General features: G+C 45.2%; 1 protein-coding gene across 1 annotated transcript; it reads left to right on the forward strand.

The window, feature by feature from the left end:
• Positions 1 to 14,396: 14,396 nt before the first annotated feature.
• Positions 14,397 to 15,681, forward strand: LOC123041357 (ethylene-responsive transcription factor LEP-like). Its single transcript, XM_044463981.1, has one exon. The coding sequence runs from the start codon at positions 14,521 to 14,523 to the stop codon at positions 15,307 to 15,309; it is 789 nt and encodes a 262-aa protein (XP_044319916.1). The 5' UTR covers positions 14,397 to 14,520; the 3' UTR covers positions 15,310 to 15,681.
• The last annotated feature ends 11,576 nt before the right edge of the window (positions 15,682 to 27,257 follow it).

The following is a 27,257-nucleotide window of genomic DNA, read 5'->3' on the forward strand; positions in this document are numbered from 1 at the left end:
GTCACGTCAATTGGCAATCATCCCCGGACTTGTGGGAAGAGCACATATTCCATTCAGGATAATATATCAGCTAAGTTAGCAACCATGAAAGAAATTGGAGTCAGGGTAAGGTTGAACATATGAGGGAAGACCCGTCAGAATGTGGGATACGGTGAAGCAAACCACCCTAGAGCAAGTTAAGCAGATCATATGAAATGCAGAGGGAACATCATATAAAAGAAAAAGGATACCCGAGTTCGAAACGGTTTCCTTAAGTCAAAATATTCATAATTGTTCCCTGAGAGACCAAATCTCAAGGTTGAGATTTTTGTAAGGGGGGTAGGTTTGTGACACCCTGTTTTTTGGCCCTTTCTTTTTATTTTGGATTTCTTTGATTTTTGCTTTGGATTTCCTCGTGTGTGGCTCTGTGTTCTTGAAACCTAGGGAGATCTTATCCCTTTCCTCTCCTAAGTAGTTTGTCACCCTCAAATCCTTCCCAATACCATGTCATTTCCATCTTAGCCTAACCTTAAATTCTTTTTCTTGGGAATATTCCTTTTTCTATTAAAGGAATAACCCTGTTTGCCCTAGGTTGTGAAGCAACCTATATTTCTGTCATTCCCAAAATTTCCACACAATTTTCATAAATTCTTTGGATCATATCTTCCACAAATATGTTAAAACCCTCCCTTGCCTAGTTCAAAAATAATTAAGGAATATCCACTTTCCTATTCTGTCTAGAATAGCACCTTGTGAAGGAAGTGCTATTTATCTGTTCTTGATTTCCCTCAAACTTTTTTGAGCACTCTTTAATATCCAAATCATTTGCACATGAAAAAATTCAACTCCATTTGCCTAGTGAATCTTCCTCAACAAATTTCCAAAGTTTCTGTCCAGAGAGAAGCTTTGTGAAGGAAGCACTAGCTAGGCTTATCCAAATGAGTTGAAATTTTGACATATCTTCCATATTCTTAAATCATCACTCTCCACAAAATTTGAGCTCCATCCAATAATCCATGTGAGCACACCATCCAATCTTTGATTCATCATATTTTCAGTTTGTGAAGGAACTATATTTAATATTGCTCCATAATTGCTAAAAGTTTACTAGGACATGATCCTACCTATATAACTTCCCTCAACCAAATTTGTGATAATTTTATCTAGCCAGTAATCTCAAGAAGTTTCCCAAGTTTCTGTCCTATGGGAAGCATTGTGAAGGAAGTGCCATTTTGGTTTGTCCAAATGGTATAATTTTTTTAACAATGCCTTCATATGCCCAAATCTTCATCCTCCACCAGACTACAACTTCATCCAATCATATATGTGAGCACGGCTTCCATCTCCATTTTCTGGCCAGATTGGCACTTTGCAAAGCAAGTGCTAGCTATACCCCCCCCCCAATTTGAGGTAAACACATGCCATAGTGATCACCTTAGTGGATGATCATCCTCGGACAAAAATCAGGCCAAATGGACTTGTGCATTGCCCCCACCATTAAGCGAACACCTTGTTGATTAGGATTTGAGCTTTGTTCAGTCTCATCTTGAGCTCTTCCTGTTGTCTCCTTATACCTAGCATCTATTGGGAGAGTCCCCAACCAGCTAGACATGCTTGGGCCATCCAAAACACGTGGCAACGCCATGGTCACGCGGTGACAACGTGGCTGGCATGCCATATGATGCGCTCTAGAAGTTGGGGCCCTCGACCACCATCCATCCATCAAGCTCGCACCACCAGAGCATGTCCAAAAACTCCGCAGAGGCCACACGCTCGCTCTGAACCCTCTACCGCTCCTCCTTCTTCCTCTATGCGCTACCTCCATCATGGCACAGTGCGTGTCCGTGACCCCTCTATCGTTTTCCTCCTGTCTCCTTCCTTCCCGAGCTCTCCTGAAGCACCAGCGCACGGCCAATGTGTCGCCATGACCAAGCCCCTCCCTCCACGTGATATCCTCACCCCAGAGCATCGGCATATGCATCGCCGCGAACGCGCTGCTCGGCTCCCCTCGTTCGACTATATATAGCCCCCCTAGACTCTTGAGCATCCCATCAGCCACCAACTCCCTCCTAGCGCCCTCCTTGACGAACAATTCGAAATCTCGGTCTTGAATTGCTTTCCTTCGCCCGCCATGGCCGCCACTACCCTTCGCCTAAAATCAAGCCACTCGAGCCCCCCCTCCTCTCCCTCTAACGTTCCCCAAGGTGCTCCCCTAGCCTTGGCAGTGCCCTCCCCAACTCTCTCCCCACCGGAGCACCCTGCCCATCACCGCTCGTCGCCATTCGCTGCCACATCCAAAGGAGCGCTCAGTCTCGCCCTTCCCAGGATCCGCGCTACCCCTGGATGGGTGCGTCTCGGCGCGATGAGCACGGCGATATGCCTGTCGGCGAGAACGATGGTCGAGGCTGCCCAAATCCTCGTTGGGACCTGCCGGCCTCACCTCTTCTATGTGTCGATGGGAGGAATAAGAAAGAAGCCAGGAGGAGGGAGAACACGCGTGTGTCCCGCGTGTAAGTGACAGACAGCTGGGCCCGCTCACTTTAAGTGGATACGTATTTCCAAAAATATGTTTTCTACTTGAGAAGGCGTATTTCACTTGGGCTTTGGCTAGGAATGTGCTTTCCCTTTGCGAAAAGCATATTTCCCCGAAGTACGTTTTCCGTTTTCAACTGCTGGCCAAAATGGTTAAATGGCGGGTGTTCGTTCGTTAAGGAAAGAAATGAACATATTTTTGTTTGTTTCCTGCCTAACAAACGAACGACCATATCTTTTTAACCGCATCGATTCAGCCCCCTTCGAGAGAGAAACTTTTTTGGCAAAATTTTCTGTGAATTTCTCGCACTTCTTCCCGGTGATTTCTTCAACCCCACGCAAGCCACAACAGCTACTTGCATGATGGCATTGCAATAGCCATTGTTTTCACTTGAATGATTGAATAATTGTGTGCTCATGTAATTATCTTTTTAATGCTCTGAAAATGCTTGTGAATCCATGCTCATTCTTATGCCATGTTCATTTGCATCTAGTTAGTTAAATGATTAATAGCTAATGTTATTATTATCATGTTTCATTCTTGTAATCGTTTCCGATTGTATTGATAATGATACGCTCACATGAATAGTTATGGTTTGTTATGAAAATACTTGTAAGGTATGATCATCACTATGCCATGCTCATTTGCATCCCGCAGACTAAATGATTTATTGTGGTTAATGTTAAGATTCATATGCTAAATGGTGATGTTTCCCATCCATGCTTATGTTGATATCATGCTCATATGTATTGTCATTTCATCATGCTATTTTTCTATGGCTCAGCTCATCACCGTTCAAGTTAAACCTGACATTAATCAAACTTGAAGAAATTTGTTGGCTGAGTCACAGTGCCACCGAATCGAGCTCACCAGTGCATCCACACTTGCCTGGATGGGGAGGCCCTAATTCGATCTATTGTCATGCCTCTCACCGGTGCCTCCAACTAGGGAAGGTTATGTGTGCGTGCTACCCTGATCAGGTAGGCAGCCATAGCCTTGTGTGCCTGAGTTGAGTGGTATAACGATGTCCCCGTTTGGGATGATAATGTTTAATGTTGCCATGATGGTGGCAGCCACAAAGGTAACAGATGTCACGTGTTGAGATTGGGGCCACCCATGACATAGACCAATGGGGAGTTTGTCGGAGTGGCTGGGAGAATGCCATCCAATAGATTGGTTTTGTTGGAACGTCGTTGGTCCACCCGAATGGGAGCACGAGGCCATGTGTTCCATAGTGTGGGTATAGTGTACTAACCTCTGCAGAGTGTATAATCTGTCGATAGCCGCGTCCTCAGCCATGGACACAGTTTGTAGTAGGTCACACTATGGGTCAACAGTAATAATAACCTGAATAATAAGCAACCACGGTTCCATGACGAAAGAAGTTGGTTGATCTTTATGTGGTCATGCGATGATCACAGATAAAGGTCGAGGTCTTTGTGGATATGTGATGATCATGATGGTGTCATTGATACCGATGTTGGTTGATCATGAGGTGATCATGATGACCACGACTGTAAGATTGATAACTATGGTGGTTATGAGATAACCTCCAAGATGAGTAAGTTGGTCCATGAGACCTAAAACGTCAACCCCCTTGCATGCTTGTTCTAGTATCATCACGTTCATATCATGATTAACATGTACATGCCATGTTCACTCTTATGTTATTCTAGTAGTACCATGTTCATCATCAATAATTAACCTATAATTGCCATGTTATGGTTTCTCTTGATTGCTTTTCGTTGTTGTGAGATTGCGAGTACATTCAAAGTACTCACTTGGCGTGTCAATGCCAAATTGCAGGTAATGTCGTATTGATTTCTTGTCGAGGATCCCGAGTTTGAGAGTTTGGTCGTGTCCCAGCTAGAGTTCCTATGGAGTGGAGTTCATCACTGTTGTCGTTGTTCCGCTGCTAGAGGTTATTCTGCTGCTACGAGTTGTTCCGCTGCTAGCATAGAGCTATCTTAGCAGGCTAGTGTCGCCGTGCCCCTGTAACCTTTGTAATATCAGAATCCTTATACCCATATTATTTGTAATAAAGAGTTGTTCTGTTCTATGCCAAGAAGTGATGTATTCCAGAAGACTTGATCTCTGGGCTAGAATACGGGGCATTCTGATTCCTCTGAACCGGGGTGCCACAACCTGGCACCCTGAAAGCTAGTATTCTGAAAGCCAGCGCCATGAAAGTCGGCCCCGCAACCGCTGACTCCCGAACTTCTTGGGTGTCCACCATTGCCGCCTTTGTTATTTTTACCTCCAAGACTGCTATTTTTAAAATTCTAATATGATTTAAAAAAATTCCCAGGAGTGGTTGGCTGGCTTGTTGTCCCTGTTGTGCTTCAGACATGGACCTTTGAGGGATTCCTCGTAATTACGAGGGCGATAAGGCGGTTTTTTGAAGGTGTCATTCTGACACTGACTCTTGAAGTCAGTATTAGTATTGGCAACAAAATCTAAGCCTCCTTCAGAATTCTTGTGTTTGTTTCTATCATGATTGTTGTTCCCATTGCCAATCTTCAAATGATTCTTGCCACTGTTTTTCTTGCCCTTACAAGACTTCTCATCATCTGAAGCTGGATCCTTGGTGTTATCAGACTCGACGTACCTAGTTAAGACATCCATGAGATCACTCATCTCCTTGACCTTCCTCTTCAGACGCCCAAGTATCTGGACCAAAGGTTGGAATTGGCAGTTTCTTTCTAATATGAGCACAAATATCTGAGTTGTGATGTTGTTGATACGTCTCCAATGTATCTATATTCTTTGCTTGTTTCATGCTATTATAGTATCAATCTTGGATGTTTTAAATGCAATTATATCCAATTTATATCATTTTGGGACTATCCTATTAACCTAGTGCCTACTGTCAGTTGTTGTTTTTTTGCTTATTTTTGCTTTTCAAAAAATCAATATCAAACAGAGTCCAAATGGAGAAAATACTTTGAATTATTTTTTCTGGACCATAAGGGACCCACGAAGGTTCGGGAGAAGACCTGAGGAGTCGTGAGGAAGCGACAAGCTCATGGGCGCGCCCCCCGGGCTAGTGGGCACCTCGTGGAACCTCTTGACCTAATTCTGCCTCTATAAATTCTCAAATATTCTCCATACATCTAAGAGCCACCTGAAATACTTTTTCCACCATTGGAAGTTTCTGTTCTCACAACATCCCGTCTGGAGGCCTTTTTCGGCACTCTGCCGGAGGGGGAATCGACCGTGGAGGGGCTCTACATCTACCTTGATGCCCTTCCAATGATGTGTGAGTAGTTTACCACAAATCTACGGGTCCATAACTAGTAGCTAGATGGCTTCTTCTCTCTCTTTGATCTTCAATACAGTGTACTCCTTGATGTTCTTGGAGATCTATTCGATGCAATCACTTTTCATGGTGTGTTTGTTGGGATCCGATGAATTGTGAGTTTATGATTAGATTATCCATGAATATTATTTGAGTCTTCTCTGAACTCTTTTATGCATGATTATTATAGCTTTGTATTTCTCTCTGATCTATTGATTCGGTTTGGCCAACTAGATTGATTTAGCTTGCAATGGGAGAGGTGATTTGCGATGGGTTCAATCTTGCAGTTATCTATATCCCAGTGACAGAAGGAGACAAGACACGTATTTGTATTGTTGCCATTAAGGGTAACATGATGGGGTTTATTCATATTGATTAAGTTTACTTTGTCCACATCATGTCATCTTGCTTAAGGTGACTCCATTCTTTATGAACTTAATACTCTAGATGCATGTTAGATAGTGGTTGATGTGTGGAGTAATAGTAGTAGATGCATCCAGGAGTTGGTCTATTTGTCTCGGATGTGATGCCTATATACATTATGATTTCCTTGAATATCGTCATGATTATTCGCTTTTCTATCAATTTCCCAACAGTAATTTGTTTACCAACCATATGCTATTTTCAAGAGAAAAGCCTCTAGTGAAAACTATGGCCCCCGGGTCTATTTTAATCCTATATAAAATTCCAAAAATACTTTGCTGCAATTTTATTTGCTTTATTTTATTTTTTGTTTTTGTTTATCTTTATCACTATGAGATTTGATCCTTGCAATTAACCGCCAAGGGATTGACAACCCCTTGTTTGCATTGGGCGCAAGTATTTGTTATTTTGTGTGTAGGTGTTGTTCACGAGGTGTTGCGTGGTTCTTCTACTAGATTGATAACCTTGGTTCTTAACTGAGGAAAATACTTATCTCTACTGTACTGCATCATCCTTTCCTCTTCGAGGAAATCCCAATGCATCTCACAAGTAGCAACCTCAGCCCGGGCTTCAGCTAGACGTGCGTTCTCTGCATTGATATCCTCCTGGATCTTGGCCATCTGCTCGCAACACTTCGTGATCTCTGCATTGTCGCGTTTGCGTTCTCTGGAGTTACTGGATCTACAAGGAGCCTGCCGAGAGTAGTCATCATCTCCGTCAGTGCCAGAGCCCCTGTTCTTCGAGAGTCGGTGGCCATCGATGCAACTGTTGCGGTTCTCACAACATTGGACGGTTGACCCGGCGTGGCCTCGGCCAGGTTTTGGCTAGTTGATGTATCCGTGACTAACTTTCCCTATCTGTCATAGTGAGGCTGGTCTGGTTCCCTGCCTTGTAGACTGCTGCATGATGAGGCGGCTTGTAAGACTCCGAGCCGGTTTCATCATCTGAGTACCCTCCCAACTTTTCATCGAAAAGTGGGAGGGTAGACTCGGTTTTCCCAACTAATGACTCCCATCTAAAATGACAAGCGTGTCGCCTCCGGACACCGAATCGGTGGCTGACTCTGACTCCTAAGTGACTCCGCCGATGAAGCCGATGAAAGCGCTAGTCTGACCGGCTTTGCCCCGACCGGGTCTGGTTTGGCGCGCAGTTTGAAAGAAGTCGGCGGCGGCAGGCTCTAGCCTGGATTCGCCGATGAAGACGTGGATCTTGCCGAAGGGGACCCGGTATCCTAACTCGATGGAGTCAGCCTTGGGATCCTAGCCGGGTCGTCAATGTAGAGCTTCCCACGCCGGCTTTTCGTCATCCGGCCTATCGCGTAACCCTCGATCCCTAGAAGTGCTCCCTCCAAGAACTCAACACCACCATGTGTTGGCCCCATGGTGGGGTGCCAACTATCGTGGTTTTGTCACGGCAAGTGTCCTTGTGAGAGAACTAAGTTGTGAGGCCATTGCTACTGGGTGGTAGCTTGAATGGGGTTGATCGGGAACGAAGGACATACCCAGGTTCGGCCCCTCATGATGGAGGTAAAAGCCTACTCTTACTTGATTGATATTGATCACGATCTCGATTACAACGACGTTGTTTCGCTACCTGACTTTCAAGAGCTTCCAACTTGTCCTTTGATGTCCCAGGAACTCCCCTTTATATAATAGGTTGAGTCCCTAGTTTACAGAAGATTTCGGGTCGTGCCCAGAACCCGTATCCTACTCTAGGTCTTACTGATTTCCTTACTTTCTAAGTCTGGAGAACTTCACTCGTGAGCCTCCTTGTAAGCCGGCCTGCAAGGATTGTGTGAAAGCCGGCTGTCATGGGTCTTCCTTCTGGGCTCTTGGCCTTTCTTCCTATAGTGAAGCTCTCTTGAGACTCGAGAGTGGGTAACTACCTGAACCGGGTTTTGGAAACCAGGTCCGAAACCGGGTTACACCATGTTGGGTCTCACCTATGGGGAATATCCCCAACATCACATGTAATTCTTCGTGGATTTCGTGTCCGTTTGTTCCCACGACTTCCTTAGCTACCAAAGAAGGAATTCGGATTGGATAGTTGCAGTAAAAAATGTTCAATTTTTACATTTTTTATAAAGGGTGCATGTGAACTCGAGCTCACAAACTCCATGTCCAACCAAGAGATCTTACTTGTCGAATTTACTCTGAACACTAGGAATCCGATGATGTTAGTACTATTCATCAATCTATACAAACCGGTGCTATCTGGTTACCGTTTTGTCAATGCCCTCCACTCACCTTTAGAGCATCTCCAATAGCTTGTCTATATGAATGTCTATAGTCGTTTTCCATGATGTGAGTCCAAAATAGGCGTCCAACAGCTTGTCTATATGGTCGTCCAAATATACACATCCTCTAAATCGACCTCGACAATGTCCATGCCTGGACATTGTGAAGGCGTTGTCTAAATTCAGCTGCAGTCATGATTTCTTTCTCTCCCCAGCGACGGTCCACTTGTCATGGTCCCTGTATATAGACATTCTAATGCAAAATTAAATGTGTATATAAGGGAATATTTTTAGACAATTGTCTATATGAATATAATGACATCCAAATATACGCATTCTATTGAAGATGCTCTTAGAGGATCACACCAATATTCAAACCAACACATTTTAGAATTTAGAGAATCAATGGAAGCACATCGGAAAGGTATATGGCCTACTTTTTACATACGTAGTACTGAGGCCAACTCCACGGCGCGACCCTATCCTGTCCGGCTCCGTCCGTTTGGGGTAAAAGGAACAAAAGAGGCGGCCCAGCGCACGGCCTCAAATGGACAAATGTCCGGATTCTGTCCGTTTTCGACCTATCCCGGCCCAAACTTGCGCTCGGTTTGGGGTGAAACGGATGCGTGCAGACGACCGCGACGCACGCCCTTGTCCCCCACGTGGCCCGCCTGTCGGGGACACTAGCAGTCCCTCCGCTCCCAACGCTTCACCCTCTCTCCCCGCCCCGCCCCGCCGCCGGCGCCGCCCTATTCTCCGGCCGCCTCCTCACCGCGCAGCCCCCTCGCCGTCCATACCAAACCACGTCTCGACATGGCCGCCACCACGCTCGCGCTTTCGCCATAGTTTTGGTCGTCTATCGGGGGAGGTTTGGCGGTCGCCGTCCTTGCCGGTGGCGGAGGGGACACGACTGCCGACGACGGACCACGGCGGCCGAGGCAGATTCCGACGTGAGCTCCAGAGCGGCCAGTAGCCGGCCGGCAACCACCCCTGCTGCGTCGAGGTGATCATCGCGGCCTCTTCGCCACCGCGACCGCAAGGTGTTTGACCTTTTGCCAACAAAGGTATGGACAGTGGAGACGAGTTTTTCTTCCATCACTTCCTTTGTTCATCGGAAGATTCGTCGTCAGATGATGAAGATCTTGTGGTGGCTGCACTGGTCATTCACGATCATATTCAACGGCAGCTTCCTCGATACAGGGGGTCACTCCCTGGCCGTGCTCCCAACCTGAACCACAATAGAGAGAGAGGCCACGCCCTGCTCTATGCCGATTAATTTGCCAACACCCCGCTCTTCAAGCTGGATAAATTTCGTCGCCGTTTTCGTATGGCAAGGCATGTGTTCAATCGTATCCGAGAGGGAGTGGTTGCTCATGATCCATACTTCAAGTGCAAGACGGATGTCCTTGGCAAGCTTGGATTCTCCTCTTCCCAGAAATGCACCGCGGCCATCCGCATGCTTGCATATGGTATTCCAGGCGATCTGGTGGACGAGTATGTGCGTATGAGTGAGACAACATGTCTGATGTCAATGTACAAGTTTTGCCAGGCTGTGATCGAGGTGTTTGGCCCAGAGTACTTGAGGCAGCCAACTGCCGCTGATACAGAGAGATTGTTGGGGACCAACGCAGCTAGAGGCTTTTCAGGCATGTTTGGCAGCATAGATTGTATGCATTGAGAGTGGAAAAACTGTCCATTTGCTTGGCAGGGGCAGTACAAGGGGAATGTTAACGGGTGCACTGTCATATTAGATGCGGTGACATCGCAAGATCTTTGGATATGGCATTCTTTCTTCGGTGTGGCAGGTTCTCACAATGATATCAACGTGCTGCAACGTTCTCCAGTCTTCGCGAGGCTTGCAGAAGGCCACTCCCCACCTGTCAACTTTCAGATCAACGGCCACCAGTACAACAAGGGATACTATCTAGCAGATGGTATATATCCTTAGTGATCAACTTTTGTGAAGACAATCTCGAAACCCCAAGGTGAGAAGAGAAAAAGATTTGCCCAAATGCAAGAGAGTGTTAGAAAGGATGTGGAACGTGCTTTTGGTGTGCTTCAATCCCGGTGGGGTATCGTTCGAAACCCTGCACTGTCATGGGATGAAAGGAAGCTTTGGGAGGTGATGACTGCTTGTGTGATCATGCACAACATGATCGTCGAGGACGAACGTGATGAGAGTATCTTCGACCAAGGATTTGATTATCACGGTGAAAATATTGAGCCCCTGCACCAAGACCCGGCCACATTTGAACAGTTTGTCCAATTTCACCGTGAGATGCGTGATTGGCACACTCATTTGAATCTTCAAAATGACTTGGTTGAGCACGTCTGGGATCACATTGGCAACCAATAGATGCATTGGTCCAATTTATGTTCAGTCAAGACAATTTCGATTTGGTTGTAAAACTATTTTATTAAAGATAATTTCAATTGGGTTGTAAAACTATTTTAATTCTCAGACGACTAGTTTGATGCAAATTTGGGCATTTTTGGCCCTCACGGACGGGATGGGGCAAATGAATGCAGCGCGCGCTGGGCGCACGGCCACCACATCCTAGGACGGACACGACCCCAAATTTCTATCCAAACGGACAGAAACCGGACGTCCGTTTAGGATCGCACGGTGGAGTTGGCCTGATAGAGGAATTAAAACTCATGATCCGAATTCCGGATACATCGTGGTCAACAATATCAGCATGTCCTACTGCGAGATCCATTTGGCCCCGAAGCGCACCACTACGAATTGTTAATTGTATATAGATCACTGATCCAAAAGTAGTTGCAATTAAGATGGCATGTGAACCAGCAGCGACAGTGTAAGAAGCAGCAGCACAACGCCATTTGACCTTGACCGAGAGAGCAAGTGGCAATTGGTTGAGATCAGTATCACCATATGCATGGGAGGACCACGAGTTGGTCGGTCTGGGGCTCGTTTTGCGTACGACGTCCCACGTTATGTGCCTCTGGTGTCCGGAGCGCACAATAAGTTATACTGTATCTCATCAGAGTACTCAAAGAAACTCAAGTGAATGAATGAATTAACTAAAACAATAGTGATTCAACGTAATTAAGTTGTACTCCTCCCGTCTCAAAATTAGTTGTTCCTCAAACAAATGTATCTGGCACTGAAATACGTCTGGATATATCTATTTCAGCGATAACTAATGTGTGGTGGAAGAATAATTTAATAATTTAATATAGGAACTAGTAAAACGGGAACAAAATCTCTTCAATCTTCATTTTTTTTGTTTAATCATAAACACGACAAAGAGCGAATTGATTCTTTGTGGTGGAACCAGCCCATCAGAATTTAAGTCCTGAACTAGACACTAGTGTTCTCATTTTTTGATTTATTCAAGCATTCCAACCATGTCCGTTCAGTGTGAGGAGCCGTTTCCATCGACTATGGAGACACTGTGATGACTTTGTCATTCTTAAGATGGTGTGTCGACTCGTTCTCTACTCATAAATGTGTATGCGTGCATGCATTTATAGAGATGAGTGTATATGCGCGTGTCGTCTATACAATGTCATAATAAACCCGGCGAAGAAAATAATTATAATTATCCAACACCAACTTTGCATTAGTATTTGTTGTACTTCCTCCTTCGGAAATACTTGTCGGAGGAATGGATGTATCTAGACGTATTTTAGTTTTAGATACATTCGTTTTTATGCATTTCTCTGATAAGTATTTCCGGGCCGAGGGAGTACATATTTATATTAGGGGTAGTGTACTAGTATTATTATTTTCTGACAAGGACCGACGTTTCAATCGACCACCAGAAGATCTGAGAACAGTTATGGCGGTTGCATATGTCGGATGGCAAAAGCAAAAATAAAAACAGAAATGAAAATCGAGATCGAGATCGACCAGAGAAACGCATAATCTCCGAGTGACAAGACAACATGGCATCGTACAATACGCAGTGTGGCGCCCACAGGCACAGGCACAAGGTCCATCGACCGACGAGCCACTGGCCGGCATGCATGGCGGTTGATCATGTAACCTGCCGGCAGATGCAACTAGAAATTTAAAGCACTTCCATCCATGTGTGTACCGAAAAACGATATATGGATCCTACAGCGTTGATTTCCAACAGAAAAACATGCACCATGTAGCGAGAATTGAATGTGGCGGTTGCATGCAGTGACCGGTGCGTCGTTGGACCCCCACAAGACAAGAGGCAGGTCCGCCATGTCTCCCTCCTGGGTCCTGCCTCCTGACCCACGAACTTGGCCGGTTCTCGACCAGATACCAGCGTACGAATTCTTGTAACACGTACCGGATGACAAGCCGAGACGCGTGAGATGTACGGCCCGCCGGCCGGCCAAGTGTTGCGGCATCCTATGCCTGGCACGGCATTTTGTGTTAAGATCGGTGGCGTGTGTGCATGCATGCACATGCACTGCATTCGGTCAAACTTGACAAGGGGTTTCACCTTCGACGTCGTGCATCGCGGATCTTTGTGGGGTGAAGTCGTTTGACGTGTGGCTGGACAGGGAGACGAGGGCGATGGTCCGATGGACCCGCGGAGATCGAGCGGGCGGTCGGCCGGCCAGGGAGATCCCCGATTCGAGGCCCGGCGGGACTGATGATATCTGCTTGGCGACGTACGCCGTATGACCGGCCGGCCATGCACGCGTTCAGACTGGGAGACTCCGGAAAAGCGCCGCATGCATGCGCGGCGTGTCTGGTCGGTGTAGCGCGTTGGCGCTGTGTGGCGGGCGCGCCTGGGGACGGGACCGGGACGTCGTGGGCTGCGGCTTACCGCCGGGCCACATGCACGACGGTATGCCGCATTTGGCCGGCCGGCCATCAGGGGTGCTACGGTACGGAGAAAGGTATATTTCCCCTAGGGTCATCCACTTGTTCTATAACGTTTTATATTTCTACCTTTTCATAGTTTTGGGTTTTCTATGTGCGGCGTGGTCCCAAAACAACCATTGCATATGGTTAAAATGTAGTTGTCCGATGTACATCCAACGCCCGAAATAGATTGACTGACCTTCGAGAAACACATGCAGACAACTTGAGATAGGTGATCCTTCACTCCTCTTACGTTTTGTAAAATGCAATAAAACCAAACCAAAATAACCAAAGGTAAGACGAACTGAGCATAGCTTATATGGTTAGGTTTCTTATGACGGATCCAGCTCAACAGAGTTCATGTCTTAGACTTGGCACTGACGCTCGTATTTTTACTGAATTTATTTCAGACTTTCTGACGATGTTCAATCAGTGAGGGGATGTTTCCGTTGATTACGAAGGTGTAGGTGTCAATCTCAAAATGTTTTGCCAGTATCTCGGATGTGCTCATAGAGGTAAGATGTGTGTGTGCCAGTGATGTGTGTGTTCATAGAGATGAGTGTAGACATGTATGATGTATGTGAGCATATGTGTTTGTACTGTGTTTAACTTTTTTTAACCAAAAGGTAAGTAATAAGTGGATGCGCATGAGATGACGAATTTATATTGTTCCCAAGATTTAACTTGCTACATCTATAATTGAAGATGCTGTTACTCGTATATAAAACCATGTGCCCTACTTGCACCCACCAGTCCAAATCATTGGGTTGACCACCTTTGGTCGTCCCCACAAAGAATCAAACCCAAAGCGACCTCTGCCCAGCATGCCTGTGATCGATCACTATGGGGAGCTCACCTCGCCGCCCCATCTACATGCATGATATGTGTACCCACATATATATTCCAAATAATTATTTCCTAAGATCGAATGATTGATTAACAAAAGGAGCTATAGCAGTAGCTAGCACATAACGACGGATCACCTCGTTAACTAATCCTGTGAATGAGCTTGTCATGGCCAACCTCCACCCCACTTAACGAACCCTTTTCACTTTCCCGCGCTTATATATACTCCCATGCAACACCGTCCCATGCAGCATCCATCCAACCACTATTTCAACCACCTCTGACCTCCCATCTCTCTCATCTCCACTTGTCAACGACCAACACATCCATCTCTCACATAGTCACACACACTCTCTCTATTGCTTGCTCTGTTTTGATCACGAGCTAGGAAGATGAATTTCTCGTCCTACTTCTTCTCCTCATCCTCCTCGTCCTCGTCCTCGTCGGACAAGAAGTCGTCATCTTCCAAGCGCCGGCAGCAGGCGGCGCAGCAGCAGCCGGACTCCAACCCGACGCGGTACCTCGGGGTGCGTCGGCGCCCGTGGGGCCGGTACGCGGCTGAGATCCGCGACCCGGCCACCAAGGACCGCCACTGGCTCGGCACCTTTGACACGGCGGAGGAGGCCGCCGTCGCCTACGACCGTGCCGCGCGCTCCCTCCGCGGCGTCCGCGCCCGCACCAACTTCGCCTATCCCGATCTTCCCCCGGGCTCGTCCATCACCCCCTACCTCTCCCCCGACCTCACCTCCGACGACAACGCCGTGCAGCTCCTTCAGCCTTTCTACGCCGACCCCGTCGCGCCCCTGCCGACGCATCAGCCCTCGGCTGGTGGCGGCGGCCAGGACGTCGGCAGTGAGTACCTCTACGGCGGTGCCCCTGACATGTCATCGCTGATGGACGACATCGCCATGCCCGACGACCTGCCCATGATCGACGGCGGCGGCGACATGGACTTCTCCATGTATGGCGTCGGCGGCAACGGCGCCAATGCCTCGGGCGGCGGCGGGTGGTGCGACGCGTCCGAGCTGGGAGCATACTCCTCCACGCCGGGTGGCGGCCACGGGGTGTACTTCGAGGAAGGGTACGTGCACAGCCCGCTCTTCTCGCCGATGCCGGCCGCCGATGACGCCGGTGCCGACGGGTTCCAGCTCGGGGGCTCGTCGTCTTCCTACTACTACTGATATGATGCGTCACGATCACGTGCGCGTCGGTGCCGTGTCGACCGCCTCTGCGCCCGCCGTTGTGCTGCGGCGTGGTGAGTTGCTGGGTGTGCTTAGCAGTTAATTTACTTACTTTGATACGTCTCGTGGTAATAATGCGTCTTTTATCGTTTTTGCGTCCTTTTTCATATCATGGCCCTGTATCTTCTCTTTTGGAGATCCATGAGCCTTTTGTTCTGGGCTGTTTCCTTTTCCTTTTTTTTTCCTCTTTTTATTTTATTTTGGGCCTCATTCGTATGTGCAGATATGATCAGTCGGCATACACCTGTGTGTTGCTGGCGCTTCAGTGTAATATTGTCCATGTTATGATGATTTACCTGTTCGCTGTTATTACTCCTGCTTATTTTGCATTTTCTTTCACTGCCAGATGTTCTGCCAATGTGCTGGTAACGCCCTTACGGCGTATAAGTCTCATATGGAACAAATTAATACACTGTTTTCAAAACATAGTACGTGCACACACACATACACTCGTATTATGGACACACACGCTCACCTGCACACCCTATTTCTAACAGCACCTCTGTTATGTTCCCGATCTATATTCCACTTACTGTCTCCAGGATTACAGAGCAAAGTATTTTAGTTACACTTGTTCTTGCTTTTATGAGGGATAAAGAGAGGCATCCCCAACTCATGTGAACTCGGGTGAACAGTATAACCAAACCAAAAAAATCTGGAAAAAAATTGTGCCAAACATTGATAAGTATTTTGATTTGTTATAAAGTTTCATCACCAGCTGACATTCATGAAAAACATGGCAAAAAGAAATTGATCCTCCAAAATGTTAGCTTCAAAAGCATTTTGGAACATCGAATTTTTTTGCCATGTTTTTCACGAATGTCATCCATTTTGGAAATAACATTTTCAAAAGCATTTTGGGACATATATGTTATTTTTTAGCCTAGTTTTCCATGAATGTCATTCGGTGATGAAACTTTGCAACCAGTCAAAACATTTGTCAATGTTTGGCACAAAATAAATTCACTTTATGTTGATTTTTTTACTGTTCACCCAAGCTCACATGAGCAGGATCAGAACAACACTTTCGATACAAAGAGCTCATTCATTCATTCATAGTAAGAATACAGTCGCTTCCCCTTCCCCGACCCCTCCGTCTGCCCTTTTATCCGCTGGCATGGTGGTACCCTCCTTCCCTTCTTCCTACCCGGCCTCGGTTCTGACGGCCCGCTGGCTCCCGGGCGCTTGGCCACGCTGCTAACCACTTCTGGGCGCTTGGCTCCAAGGATGGGGATTCAGAGGATGAGTTGTTCTCAGCGGGTGGTGTTGTGGTTGATGGCGGCAGGGTTGTTGGGGTTGGTGATGCCGGCCCGCGGTGACATCCATCGCCGCAAGTTCACTCTGGGCAGCCACCCTCTTGGTTGTGGTGCCTCGTCGACTAGGTGCGAACCAGGGTTGGGCACTCATCGTCTCCACCCGTTCTCGTCCCTTCGATAAGTTTTCCTCTCGCTCGGGGATCCTTGGTTCATGTCTTTCCTCCTCGTCATTGTTTTCTCCTGCTTCATCCTCTCCCTCGCCGATTTTGTCTCCGCTCACCAACGGCAACCTGTATCTGAGGGTGGCGGCTCCGCCTCCTCTTTGATCTTCAATGCTAATCCTAGTGGGGGCTGGTGCTGGCTCGGTGGTGGCTAGTTGGCCGCCTCGGATGAACCTAGGGTCGCCTGTTGGGTTGCTTGTTGGGCACTATAACTCTTTGGACTGCATGTTCCTGGACCTCTTCCTCCCTCTACTGTGATGTGTTGATACCGGTTCGGTTTTCTGTTGTGCGGCTATGCTTGGTGACCCTGCCCTAGTCCTGCCGTTCCCCCATGGGTGTCCAAAGGGTGTCTTGACCCCTGTCTAGGGTTTCCAGCCACTGCCACTAAAGTTTGTAGATCAAAACTCCATCCCCGTTGCCTGGTCCATATTCCTCCTCCATCACCTCTCACAGTCGTTTGTGGATGTCATAGCCATTGGCTGTTCATGTGGGTTGTCCAGCGATCACAACTCTAACAATAAGCAACATTTGGAGGGCTCCAGTGAGGTGGCAACTGACTCTCTTGCCTATGAGGTGGAGCTGCGCTCCAAGTTGGAGTTAGAGCAAGCTGCGCGAGAGTGTGTGGCCAAGGAGCAGGAGGCATAGGGTACACCTACGGCATGGTCTCTAGAGGAGGAAGAGGATGCAACTCACCGGGGGAACGGAAGGCGACAACCGTCCCCTCTCCGGATACTAGTTTGGAGGATCCGTGGGAATCAGTTGCCTCGAGCTAATAGGTGGACAGATCCGGTGCCTCTCATCTGCCTGCCTCGGGATCTCGCTCTCTCCCCCCATCGGTGGTGGCAGCTCTACCCCTACTGACAACTTTGGTGGCAGCCGGCCCAACCGGCACAATGTGAGCCTCAACTACAACTCCAACTACACCAACAATGGGTACCCCAACAAAAACTAAAAATTCAGGCAATGTGATTTTCCCTCCGGAAATAACGATGACATTGTTCATCCCCCTCCACCTCTTTCGAGTCCTGGTGCTCCTCCTACAGGATCAGGCTCTTCATCCGGTTCGTCTGCCCTTACTTGTTTTTGCATGTCACCGTCCTAGTCACTTCCACTCGTAATGCAACACCCCCCTTTGTTTGATCTATCGTACTGACGGCCATCTGACTGTGGACTACAACAACCGTTCTAGTCTGCATGTGCTCAAGCACTATGAAAAAGATTTGCCTGGATGTGGTTTATTTAGCCTCGAGGGTGGTTTGGATGTAGTCGAGGATGCACCCAGCATCCACAACATGGTGGTGATTCCTATGCAATCTAAGGAGGTCACCCTGCAGATGATTTCCGATGAGTTGCGAGAGTGGGGTTGGAAGGCTAGGACTGGCAAATCCAGCAGCTCTCGGCTTCTGAATTTGGAGTGGTGTTCCCGTCTAAATAATTTATCTGTATGGTTTCTATCAATACAAGTTTTACTCTTCCGCGGACTAATTAGTGATCTCTGTTAAAAAGAGCAGGTTATTGTGATAAGTCTTTAGGGTACTTGGTGGAATCATGGGTCCTCTTGGATGATGTTCTTGCTATATGTGTAATTTTGCCTCCCTGATGGCATTTGCTGAGTTGATCGGGAAACCAATTGGTATTGAGCCTTCACCCGGCGCCTGTGCGTGTATTTGTGGAATTCTTTCATGTCACCTCTACATGTTGTATCAATGTTCGCGTGGATGGCCAACCTGCTGTCAAAATCCCATCCCTCCCCCTCCTCCATCTCCGCAATCGAATGATGATAATACCAACAATCACAGTATGAATGGGGATGATTCCTAACCACCATTCTCCCAGCAGGAGTGGATGCCCTTGGACCCATTCTGCAACAACTTTATCGTACTCGTGCTTCTAGGGATGGTGGTTCTGCTTCTACCAAAGAGACATGTGATGCACCGGCCATTCCAATGGTGGGTACCACTATCATGCTGGAGAACCGCCTAGCCCTATGTTTGTTGTGTGCTCAAACTTATCGGCCTGCCCAGCGCCCCCTTCTCTTTTTGGAATTGTTGATTCTCCTTTTTTTGCGGGGGGGGGGGGGGGGGGGGGTTGTTGATTCTCCAGAACACCCATCCAAAGATGTTGGGGTTTATGGTCCAATCCCGAAGAAGAAAACCATTGTCAGTAAAGTTTCACCTTGCAGTCGTATCTCTTGTGCTTCCAAGCAGTTCTTCGTGGGGCTGTACCGCAAGCTCGGTCATGATCTTGGCCAGGTCGCTGGTGATGAATTGCCTGAGATATTTTCCTCTTCGCCATCTGGGTGCTCTGTCCCCGTCAAGACTCTTGTCTCCATGGCACAAAAGAGTCATCCCCCTCTCGATAATGGTGAACGGTGACTATGCGCATAGAACGGTGCGTTGCAGAGAAGGATCGGGCCCTACATGTACTTTTTCATCTGCTTCCCCCAAACACGTTATTCTTCCAGATCATCCAAACTTGCATTTTAGTAAGGTTGCTCTTGATTCAATTTAGTCTTTGATTCTTCTTCTGGGTCCCCATCTAAATATCTTTTTGTGATTCGAGCCAATGAGTTAGCTCAGGCGTCTTTGGGCAAAGCCTGAGCAGCAGTTATGGCCGCTACCTAGCCTTCTTCTGATATGCCTCTAGTCGATGGGGTCCATGCTAGTAGTGGTTGGCCTACACCTGCCCCTGCCATCTGCACTTGAGGAAAAGAAGCTAAAAGTCGTGTGGCCTCTAGCAGGGCCAGTCTCCGTAAAAAACCACTCCTTCAAATGAGGGCTCTTTTCGGCAATATACGAAGTTTTAGCGCTAGGGGGCGCGCCGGAACCAATTAAGGGATATGTCTGTGATGCACGTATTGATCTTATTTGTCTCCGGGAAACTATCTAAACTTCTTTTTTCTGTAAATGAGTTGTCCGTGATCGCGGGTGCTGGTCACTTTGTGTGGAAATGGTTGCGTGCATCCGTTCACTCTCGTGGTATCCTAATTGAGCAAAGACTGATGTTTTTTATTTTGTTTCTTTTGATTGTGGGGATTTCTTTGTAGCATGGTTTTTTCTTGCACCGATCCATTATAAGTTCTGGGAAGTTGTTCTTTGTTATGGCCCGGCCGATCACTCACTGTCTCAAATTTTCTTAGATGAGCTTGCACTTAAGGTTTCTACTTCCAATCTCCTGCTTCTTATTGAGGGCAATTTTAACCTCCTTCAGGTACGTGGGAATTAGAACAATGTCAACTTCTTGAGGTCTAGGGCCTCTGCTTTTAATGATTTTATAAACAATGCGGCCCTCCATGAGCTTCATCGGGTGGGGGCCCGATTCATGTGGTCTAACCGATAGCTGGACACTGTCACGTCTATGTTCGAGCGTCTTTTCATTTGTCCGCGAATTCCAAAAAATGTTCACGAATTCAAAAAAATCTCATGAATATAAAAGTGTTCAGGAGTTAAAAAAAAGTTCAGAAATTTCAGAAAATGTCACGAGTTCAAAAAACTGCCTGGATTTCAATAAAATGTTTACGAGTTCAAAAAAAATTCTTGAATTAAAATATGTTCGCGAGTTTGAAAAATGTTTACGAATTTTATTTTAAAACTCAAGTTCAAAACGTTCACAAATTTCAGAAAATATTAATGAGTTTTAGAAAAGTAATGAGTTTCAAACAAAGTTTGCAAATTTAATTATATTCATGAATGTTCAAAATATTCATGAGTTTGAAAAATGTTCGCACATTCTTTTTAAAATACACAAATTTTGAAAATTGTTCTGGGTTTTCAAAAACGTTTATGAATTTGAAAATTGTTCATGATATACAAAAAAATCATCAACTTGAAAATTGTTCACAAATCATGAATTTATAAATGGCAAAAAGGAAAGAAAAAATAATGTGAAAAAGAGAAAAGAAAATGAAAAATGAAAGAAAGGAACAGATAGAAAAAACCTGCAGAAATAGACTAACGGGTGACCCATTAATGTGAATGGGATACATGTTTGGTTGGTATACCCAGGCCAGCGCTAGGAATAGGAGGACAGTGGGAATTTCCAGAGTAACTAATTGAGGAGTACTCCTTCGTGAGGGGAGCACTCGACTTGGCACGCTCTTAGCCACCGCCATGTGCCACACTATGGGTGCTCCCTTCGGATTTTATTTTTTTATTTTTTGTACGTATTTTTGGATTTTAGATGATTTTTTCAGACTTTTTTGGCTTTTTTGTTTTCCCCAAGTTTTTCTTAGGATTTGAACTTTTTTGTGTGAAAAAACGCGTTTTATTTTTTCTCTTCCATTTGAGCACAGACACTTCTCGTGGTGGCATGGATCTGCTTCCTCAAGAGGCATGGGCGTGCCTCTCGGAAAGGAAAAAATATGTTTTTTTGTTCTATGAGAAATACGGACTTACTTCGCATGGAGGCACAGATTTGCTTTCATGAGAGGCACACGCGTGCCTCTCGGAAAGGGAAAACCACATTTTTTTTGTTCCACGGTAGGCTTGGATTTGCTTCCGCGTGCCTCTCGGGAAGGAAAAAACATGGAGTTTTTTTCGTTCCGCGAGAGGCACGGATTTACTTTTTGTAGAGGCACGGACTTGTTTCCGCGAGTGGCATGGGCGTGCCTCTCAGAAAAGAAAAATAACCTTTTCCTTTTTTTCGTTCCGCGAGAGGCACGGATTTACTTCTTGTGAAGGCGCAAATTTACTTCTGCGAGAGGAATGATTGTGCCTGTCGGAAAGGGGACAAAAACGCATGCCTCATCGGAAAGGGAATCAAATGTGCTCCCGATTCAGTTTTTTTCATTCGGTTTTCTCCGTGAAGAAAAAATGTCTGTCGAAACCTGTCAACATGGGATCTAATTTGGAGATCTCAACGCGGGGGACCCAACGGCGAAAACAGTTTAAGAGATAAAACGTTTTGAATAAACAAATCTGTGAATAAAAAAGGAAAACTCTCAGGGAGCGACATGTGGCGTGCTGCCCTGATAAGTGTCGCGCATGCAGCGTAGAGCTTCACTTATCACAACCTGAGAAGGTGGGAGTGTTCTTCAGGGCTGGGCCAAATTGCTTGATTTCAAATATTTGTTCATGCTTTTAGAAAACATTCAGGATTTCAAAATTTGTTTACCCTTTTCAAAACATATTCAGATTTCCAAAATTTCTTAAATAATGTAAAGAATATTTAAACAAATTAACGTTTACAATTGTGTTCCTGCTTTTGAAAAAATGTTCACAATTTTCCAAAAAGTTTGAATTACTGGATTTTTGGGTGTAATTATAAAATTATTTTGGCATTTTATATTTTGTTTATATATTTTCAACAATTATTCAGGTTCGCACAAATGTGTTCAAAAAAATTGAAAAATCTATACGCTATAGTAATAGAATGCTATAGTTAATATCCCACTAGTGTGAGTTTTCAAAAATCATTCGCGATGTCATTTCTCACCAGTAGCCATAAAATATAGTGGCTGGTAGCAAGTGTAGATAATTGTGACATCGTGGGTTCGATCCCTCGTAAACGCTTGCTTTTTGTTATGTTGTGATCCAAATTCAAGTATAAAGATAAATGCTAAGTTCTTAAAGCGGGGCAAAGCCCATCGCCGATAAACTTGAGCCGAAGTGGATCAATATTGACCTAGGGCACCTATGTTATATATAGCCTTTATAAGCCACTGCACGGGATAAATTGATCAGTTGTAAATCTTCGGCGTTTGTAACCTCTTCTGATATAGTGAAGATTTGCTGGATGGCGTCCATGGTTTTTTCTCTTCGTATTGGAGGGATTTTCCACGTTAAATCCTTGTGTTCATGCGTTTGATTTCGTTCTTCACCGTTTTGATTGTGTGTCATTTTTCTAACAACTTTTCATCATTTTCTGAGCTATACTAGCACATATACCCATGCGTTGGAACGGGAGAGAAAATTACCGGTTATGTGCAAGCCCAAGGTCATATAGGGAATTCGTTACAATGAAAATTCTAGATGTCCCGTCCACCGAAATGACCAATAATGCAACATCCGGATAGTGCACCTTGTGGCAGCGATGCGCACACCAAAGCTATAAAAAACGCATATCAGCCTCGCATTATGCACATATGCTGATCCTTGCAACGGTAGATAAAATTATCGGTTTTATGAAAGTACAACACCCAGTAGCAAATTCGGTGAAAAAAATGCATGTTGTGCCACCAAAACGACCACTCCGGCAACTCATTTTGTGCACCGACACGCCCACACCGGCAAGTGTGTTCAGCCAACTCGAGAAGGAATATTCAGTTTCTGGTGATCTTCACTTTACTCCAGCTCACAATAATTTCTTTAATTATACACCTTTTTTCGGCCCACAGATTTTCCTTGTGGTCTTCGCCTTTGTTTCAGCCCACACAATATTTCTTTTAATTATACACTTTTTTTCAAGCCAACAAATAGTTTTTCAAGTTACTCTAGCCCACAATCCTTCTTCTTTAATTATATGCACTTTTTTCGCAGGGTGCAAAGCTTTTCTCACCTATTTTTTCTAGGGATCCCATCTAATTAGCTCACGGCAGACAACGGAGCAGAACCTATATACGTAAATTGGTGACAATTAGTTTTGTGCACCAAGGTGGGACTATTCAACATCAAATATCCATGGTTTTTGTCCTTTGATGCTTTCAGCGCGGGCTGATGGAGCTGGTCCAGCTGCTAGAACGCAGGCCGAGGCCCATGATGGGCAAGTGGCCTATGCGCTCCCTTTAAAGTACATAAACGGATACAACCTATTATTGTCTCCCTCAAAAAAAAAAACCTATTATTGTCATGTGTGATATGTTGCTAGATGGTTAGCAAGGTTTAAATTGCTTGTGGGCGAGGTATACAGTTCGAATCCAAACATGCCCTTTTTTTTAGAGTACTACGACGGTTTGACGTGGTGAGCGATATGTACATGCTCATTTTTTTTTGCTGACTAGCACATATGCCCGTGCTTCGCTACGGAGGAAACATGATTGCTATGAACCAGGCGATAATGTAATGAATTAAACACATGATTAAAAGCAAACACAATGTCTATAAACAAGAGCATTTATTATTCCAAATCATAATATTTATCCTTCACGAACACTCTCGATGAAGAATTATAGCGTGTGGCAGCCCTAGGATCGGCTGGCATCCGTTTCATGTCCGTGAACTACACGGATCATGGTGCGTGCGGTCAACAACAATAATATAATGATTGGCGATGTCTAGGAGGTTGGCAGAATCTAGATGAGTAGATGGATGCGAGCAATTGGAAAAATATCTCACCGATAATGTTGTAGGCTTTGGTTAGTGTAGATTAAACGGTGAAATTCGTCCTTCACAATGCATTGAACTGCTCATAAAATATTCGTGCTATTTATTTTCTTATTCATCCTAAAAAAAGCTAATAGTTGTAAACATATATGTATGAGCGCTTGCGTCTGTATTGTGTTAAAAAAATCAATCAGTGCGTGTATGGATCAGAAAAATAAAACATTCATAAACTCCTTAATCATGCTTGAGTCACAAATGCAACCACGAATGCTTACCCAATTCAATGGCTAAAGAACATGCCAGTGGCACATCTGGAAGCTTTTCTGCATAAATGGACGAACAAATACCATCAAGTGTGCAAACAAACCCGACGCAAGAAGCATAATCATCAATGGGCTCATCAGAGTTAAAAAAATAATCAATGGGCTCATCAGCCATGGGACACTCCTGTTGCTCCTCGACAATGGGAGGCTCTTGTACAAATTGTATCCTCGATCATGTGTGCTTAGCAGCTTAGGGATTGGCCAGTTAATGGTCACCTTCCGCTGGAGCGGCCGCTACTACCTCGCCTCAGGCGGCATCCTCATTTCCTTTTTTCCGGGACAGCTTCATGATATGTGGAAAACTCAAAGAAGTATATAAATTGGATGAATTATATGCAAGGGGGCAATGTGGGACTATTTAAGAGTATTGACCTTCATCTTTGAACATAACGTTGCCTAGGTCAATTGGCAGCTTTGTCCTGTATCGACCAGGTGGTCATGAGTTCGATTCTTCATAGCTGCTCTTAATTTTTTGCCTCCGCTTGGCTCATCAGGAAAGGTGGACGTGATTTGTTGGGCCACTGGCCATAGTAGATGGGCCTGTCTCAGAAATAGGAAAAAACCGGCCCAGGCACCCAGCAACGGACAAAAAATTTAGATCAAGGAGCGTTTAGTATCACCTCGTACGTGAGCAAAATAGAACGTACGGTCCAGCAAAAATTAACGGAAAAAAACTAATCGCGGGACGAAATCAAGAATATCACCTTGCTTTAATAGTAGATATAGATTTACTGATTATTGGTTCACGGGAAGAAGAGTATTACAAAGGTTTGCCGCGGTGAGCGATATGTAGGAGCTCCCATGATAAGGATCGCCTATAGCAATCCTCTTATTAGCGATCGATCATAGCCATGACGGTACGTGGGCAGGCCCAGCGCACAATAACTTATAGTGCTCGCTTGGATCACTGGACAATAGGTTTTGCTTTCCTCAAAAAAGGAAAATGAGTACATGTTTTCTCACCTCCCTCACGTATGGGTTTGCCTTTTTTCACCTTTTGTTTCCCTTTTATGAATTTTTAAAATCTTAACTAATTTCAAATTTGGTTCATGAATTTGAAACAATATTCCACATTAAAATGTCACGAGTTCGATTGCTTGCAACCGCACTATTTTTTTTGTGATTTTTTGTGCTATATATTGGTCCATCCCAATCGGGGCACTCCTTGAGCGGTGGCGGACTATTTGCCTTAGTGAGCGGCATATAGAAGATCCCGTAATGCCGATCGCCTATATCAATCCTCTTATTAGCAATCGCTCTGAGCTATGACACAATAGCAGCAACGCTCGCTCAGATCACTCATGACTAGGTTTGCTTTCCTCTCAATAAAAGAAACTGTACGATACCCCCTCCCTCATGTACTGGTTTGCCTCTTTCGTTACACCTTTAGTTTTCCTTTTTTACGAATTTTTAAAATCATAACTATTTTGAAAAATTGGTTCGTCGATTTGAAACAAAGTTCCAAATTCAAAATGTTCAGAAAACTTGAAAACAACAGTTCACGAATCAAAAAAAGTTCATGCATTGTAGCGATCACGATCCCAAAGGACCGAAGTCTCTGTGCTTAAGTGTCATCGCTGGATCGGTAATGCTGACACACACAGTACTCAAGGAATTATAACATAGTTCAATCACATACTTATTACATCGAGTCCTCATAAAGAATATGATTACACAAAAATATCATGGCTGAAGGCCATCTAAACTAAATAACTGCGGAAGCTTCGAAGGTAAATGAGTCCATCAACTCAAACGGCATAGCTGAGTGCAAGACAACGAACTATCACACCTTATTCGTCGTCTGAGTAGTCTGCAACATGAGATGTTGCAGCCGTGTAGATCAGCACATTGAATATGCTAATAGAGTTACACTGTAAAGCAATGAATGCAAGAACTATATCTACATGCAATATTTGGCTGGTGGAGGCTCTAAGTTTATGATTTTGCATAAAGCTAATTTTTCCCTACAACAAAGTAATAAATTTATTTAACTACTCCCAAGTTGTAACAATATTTGAGAAGGTTCCTCCAACTCAAATCCCAAATAAACAAGTATCATCATTAGACCCAAATCAATTAATTAAAGAGTGATGAGATCAACAATAATATGCAATTCCAGATACTCAAGATGTCTATAACCGAGGACACGGCTAACCATGATTAGTTTATACACTCTGCAAAGGTTGCGCACTTTTCTTCACAAGACTCGACCGCATCCATGATCGGAAGATCAGGACATAGTCTTTTTGAAGCATTAACTCTCTACTCCGGGCAGACCAGTACACCTACTTTTCCACTACATCTGCTAGTCCACCTCTTTGAGAGCTCATTCAACTTACTCAACTATGTCAAATCCCATAATGGCCTGTGGCTGCACACGGAAGTTTCTAGGCATGAAATATCATATGATCCCTTTGAGTCTGGGTGGCGAACCGAGGAAAAATCATACGGGTACTCCGGGATTTCCCTAATGGACAAACACTGTATTCTCTAGGTGCCCCAACCAATCCACCCAGATGTGTATTAAATTTGTCACCTTAATGTTATCCATGATTAATAACTCTCATAACTTCCATGTGAATCACGATCCAAACCCCGTCTACGAGCATGGCTAAGCAATAATAAAGCATAACGTATATTCCCGGGGTGATCAAAGGTATTAGGTTCCTACCTCAAGTACTACAACCAAACCACATGTTCCCAATCCTACTCATGCAAATATTTGAGGGGCAAAACTAATGCATAGTAAAAACTAGGTATAGAAGAGTATGATCAAATTGTAACTTGCCTTGCTGATGATCTCCAAACTCTAGTGATTCTTAGTAACAA

Source organism: Triticum aestivum, chromosome 2B (genome assembly GCF_018294505.1).
Source record: "Triticum aestivum cultivar Chinese Spring chromosome 2B, IWGSC CS RefSeq v2.1, whole genome shotgun sequence".
NCBI classification, from domain to species: Eukaryota; Viridiplantae; Streptophyta; class Magnoliopsida; order Poales; family Poaceae; genus Triticum; species Triticum aestivum.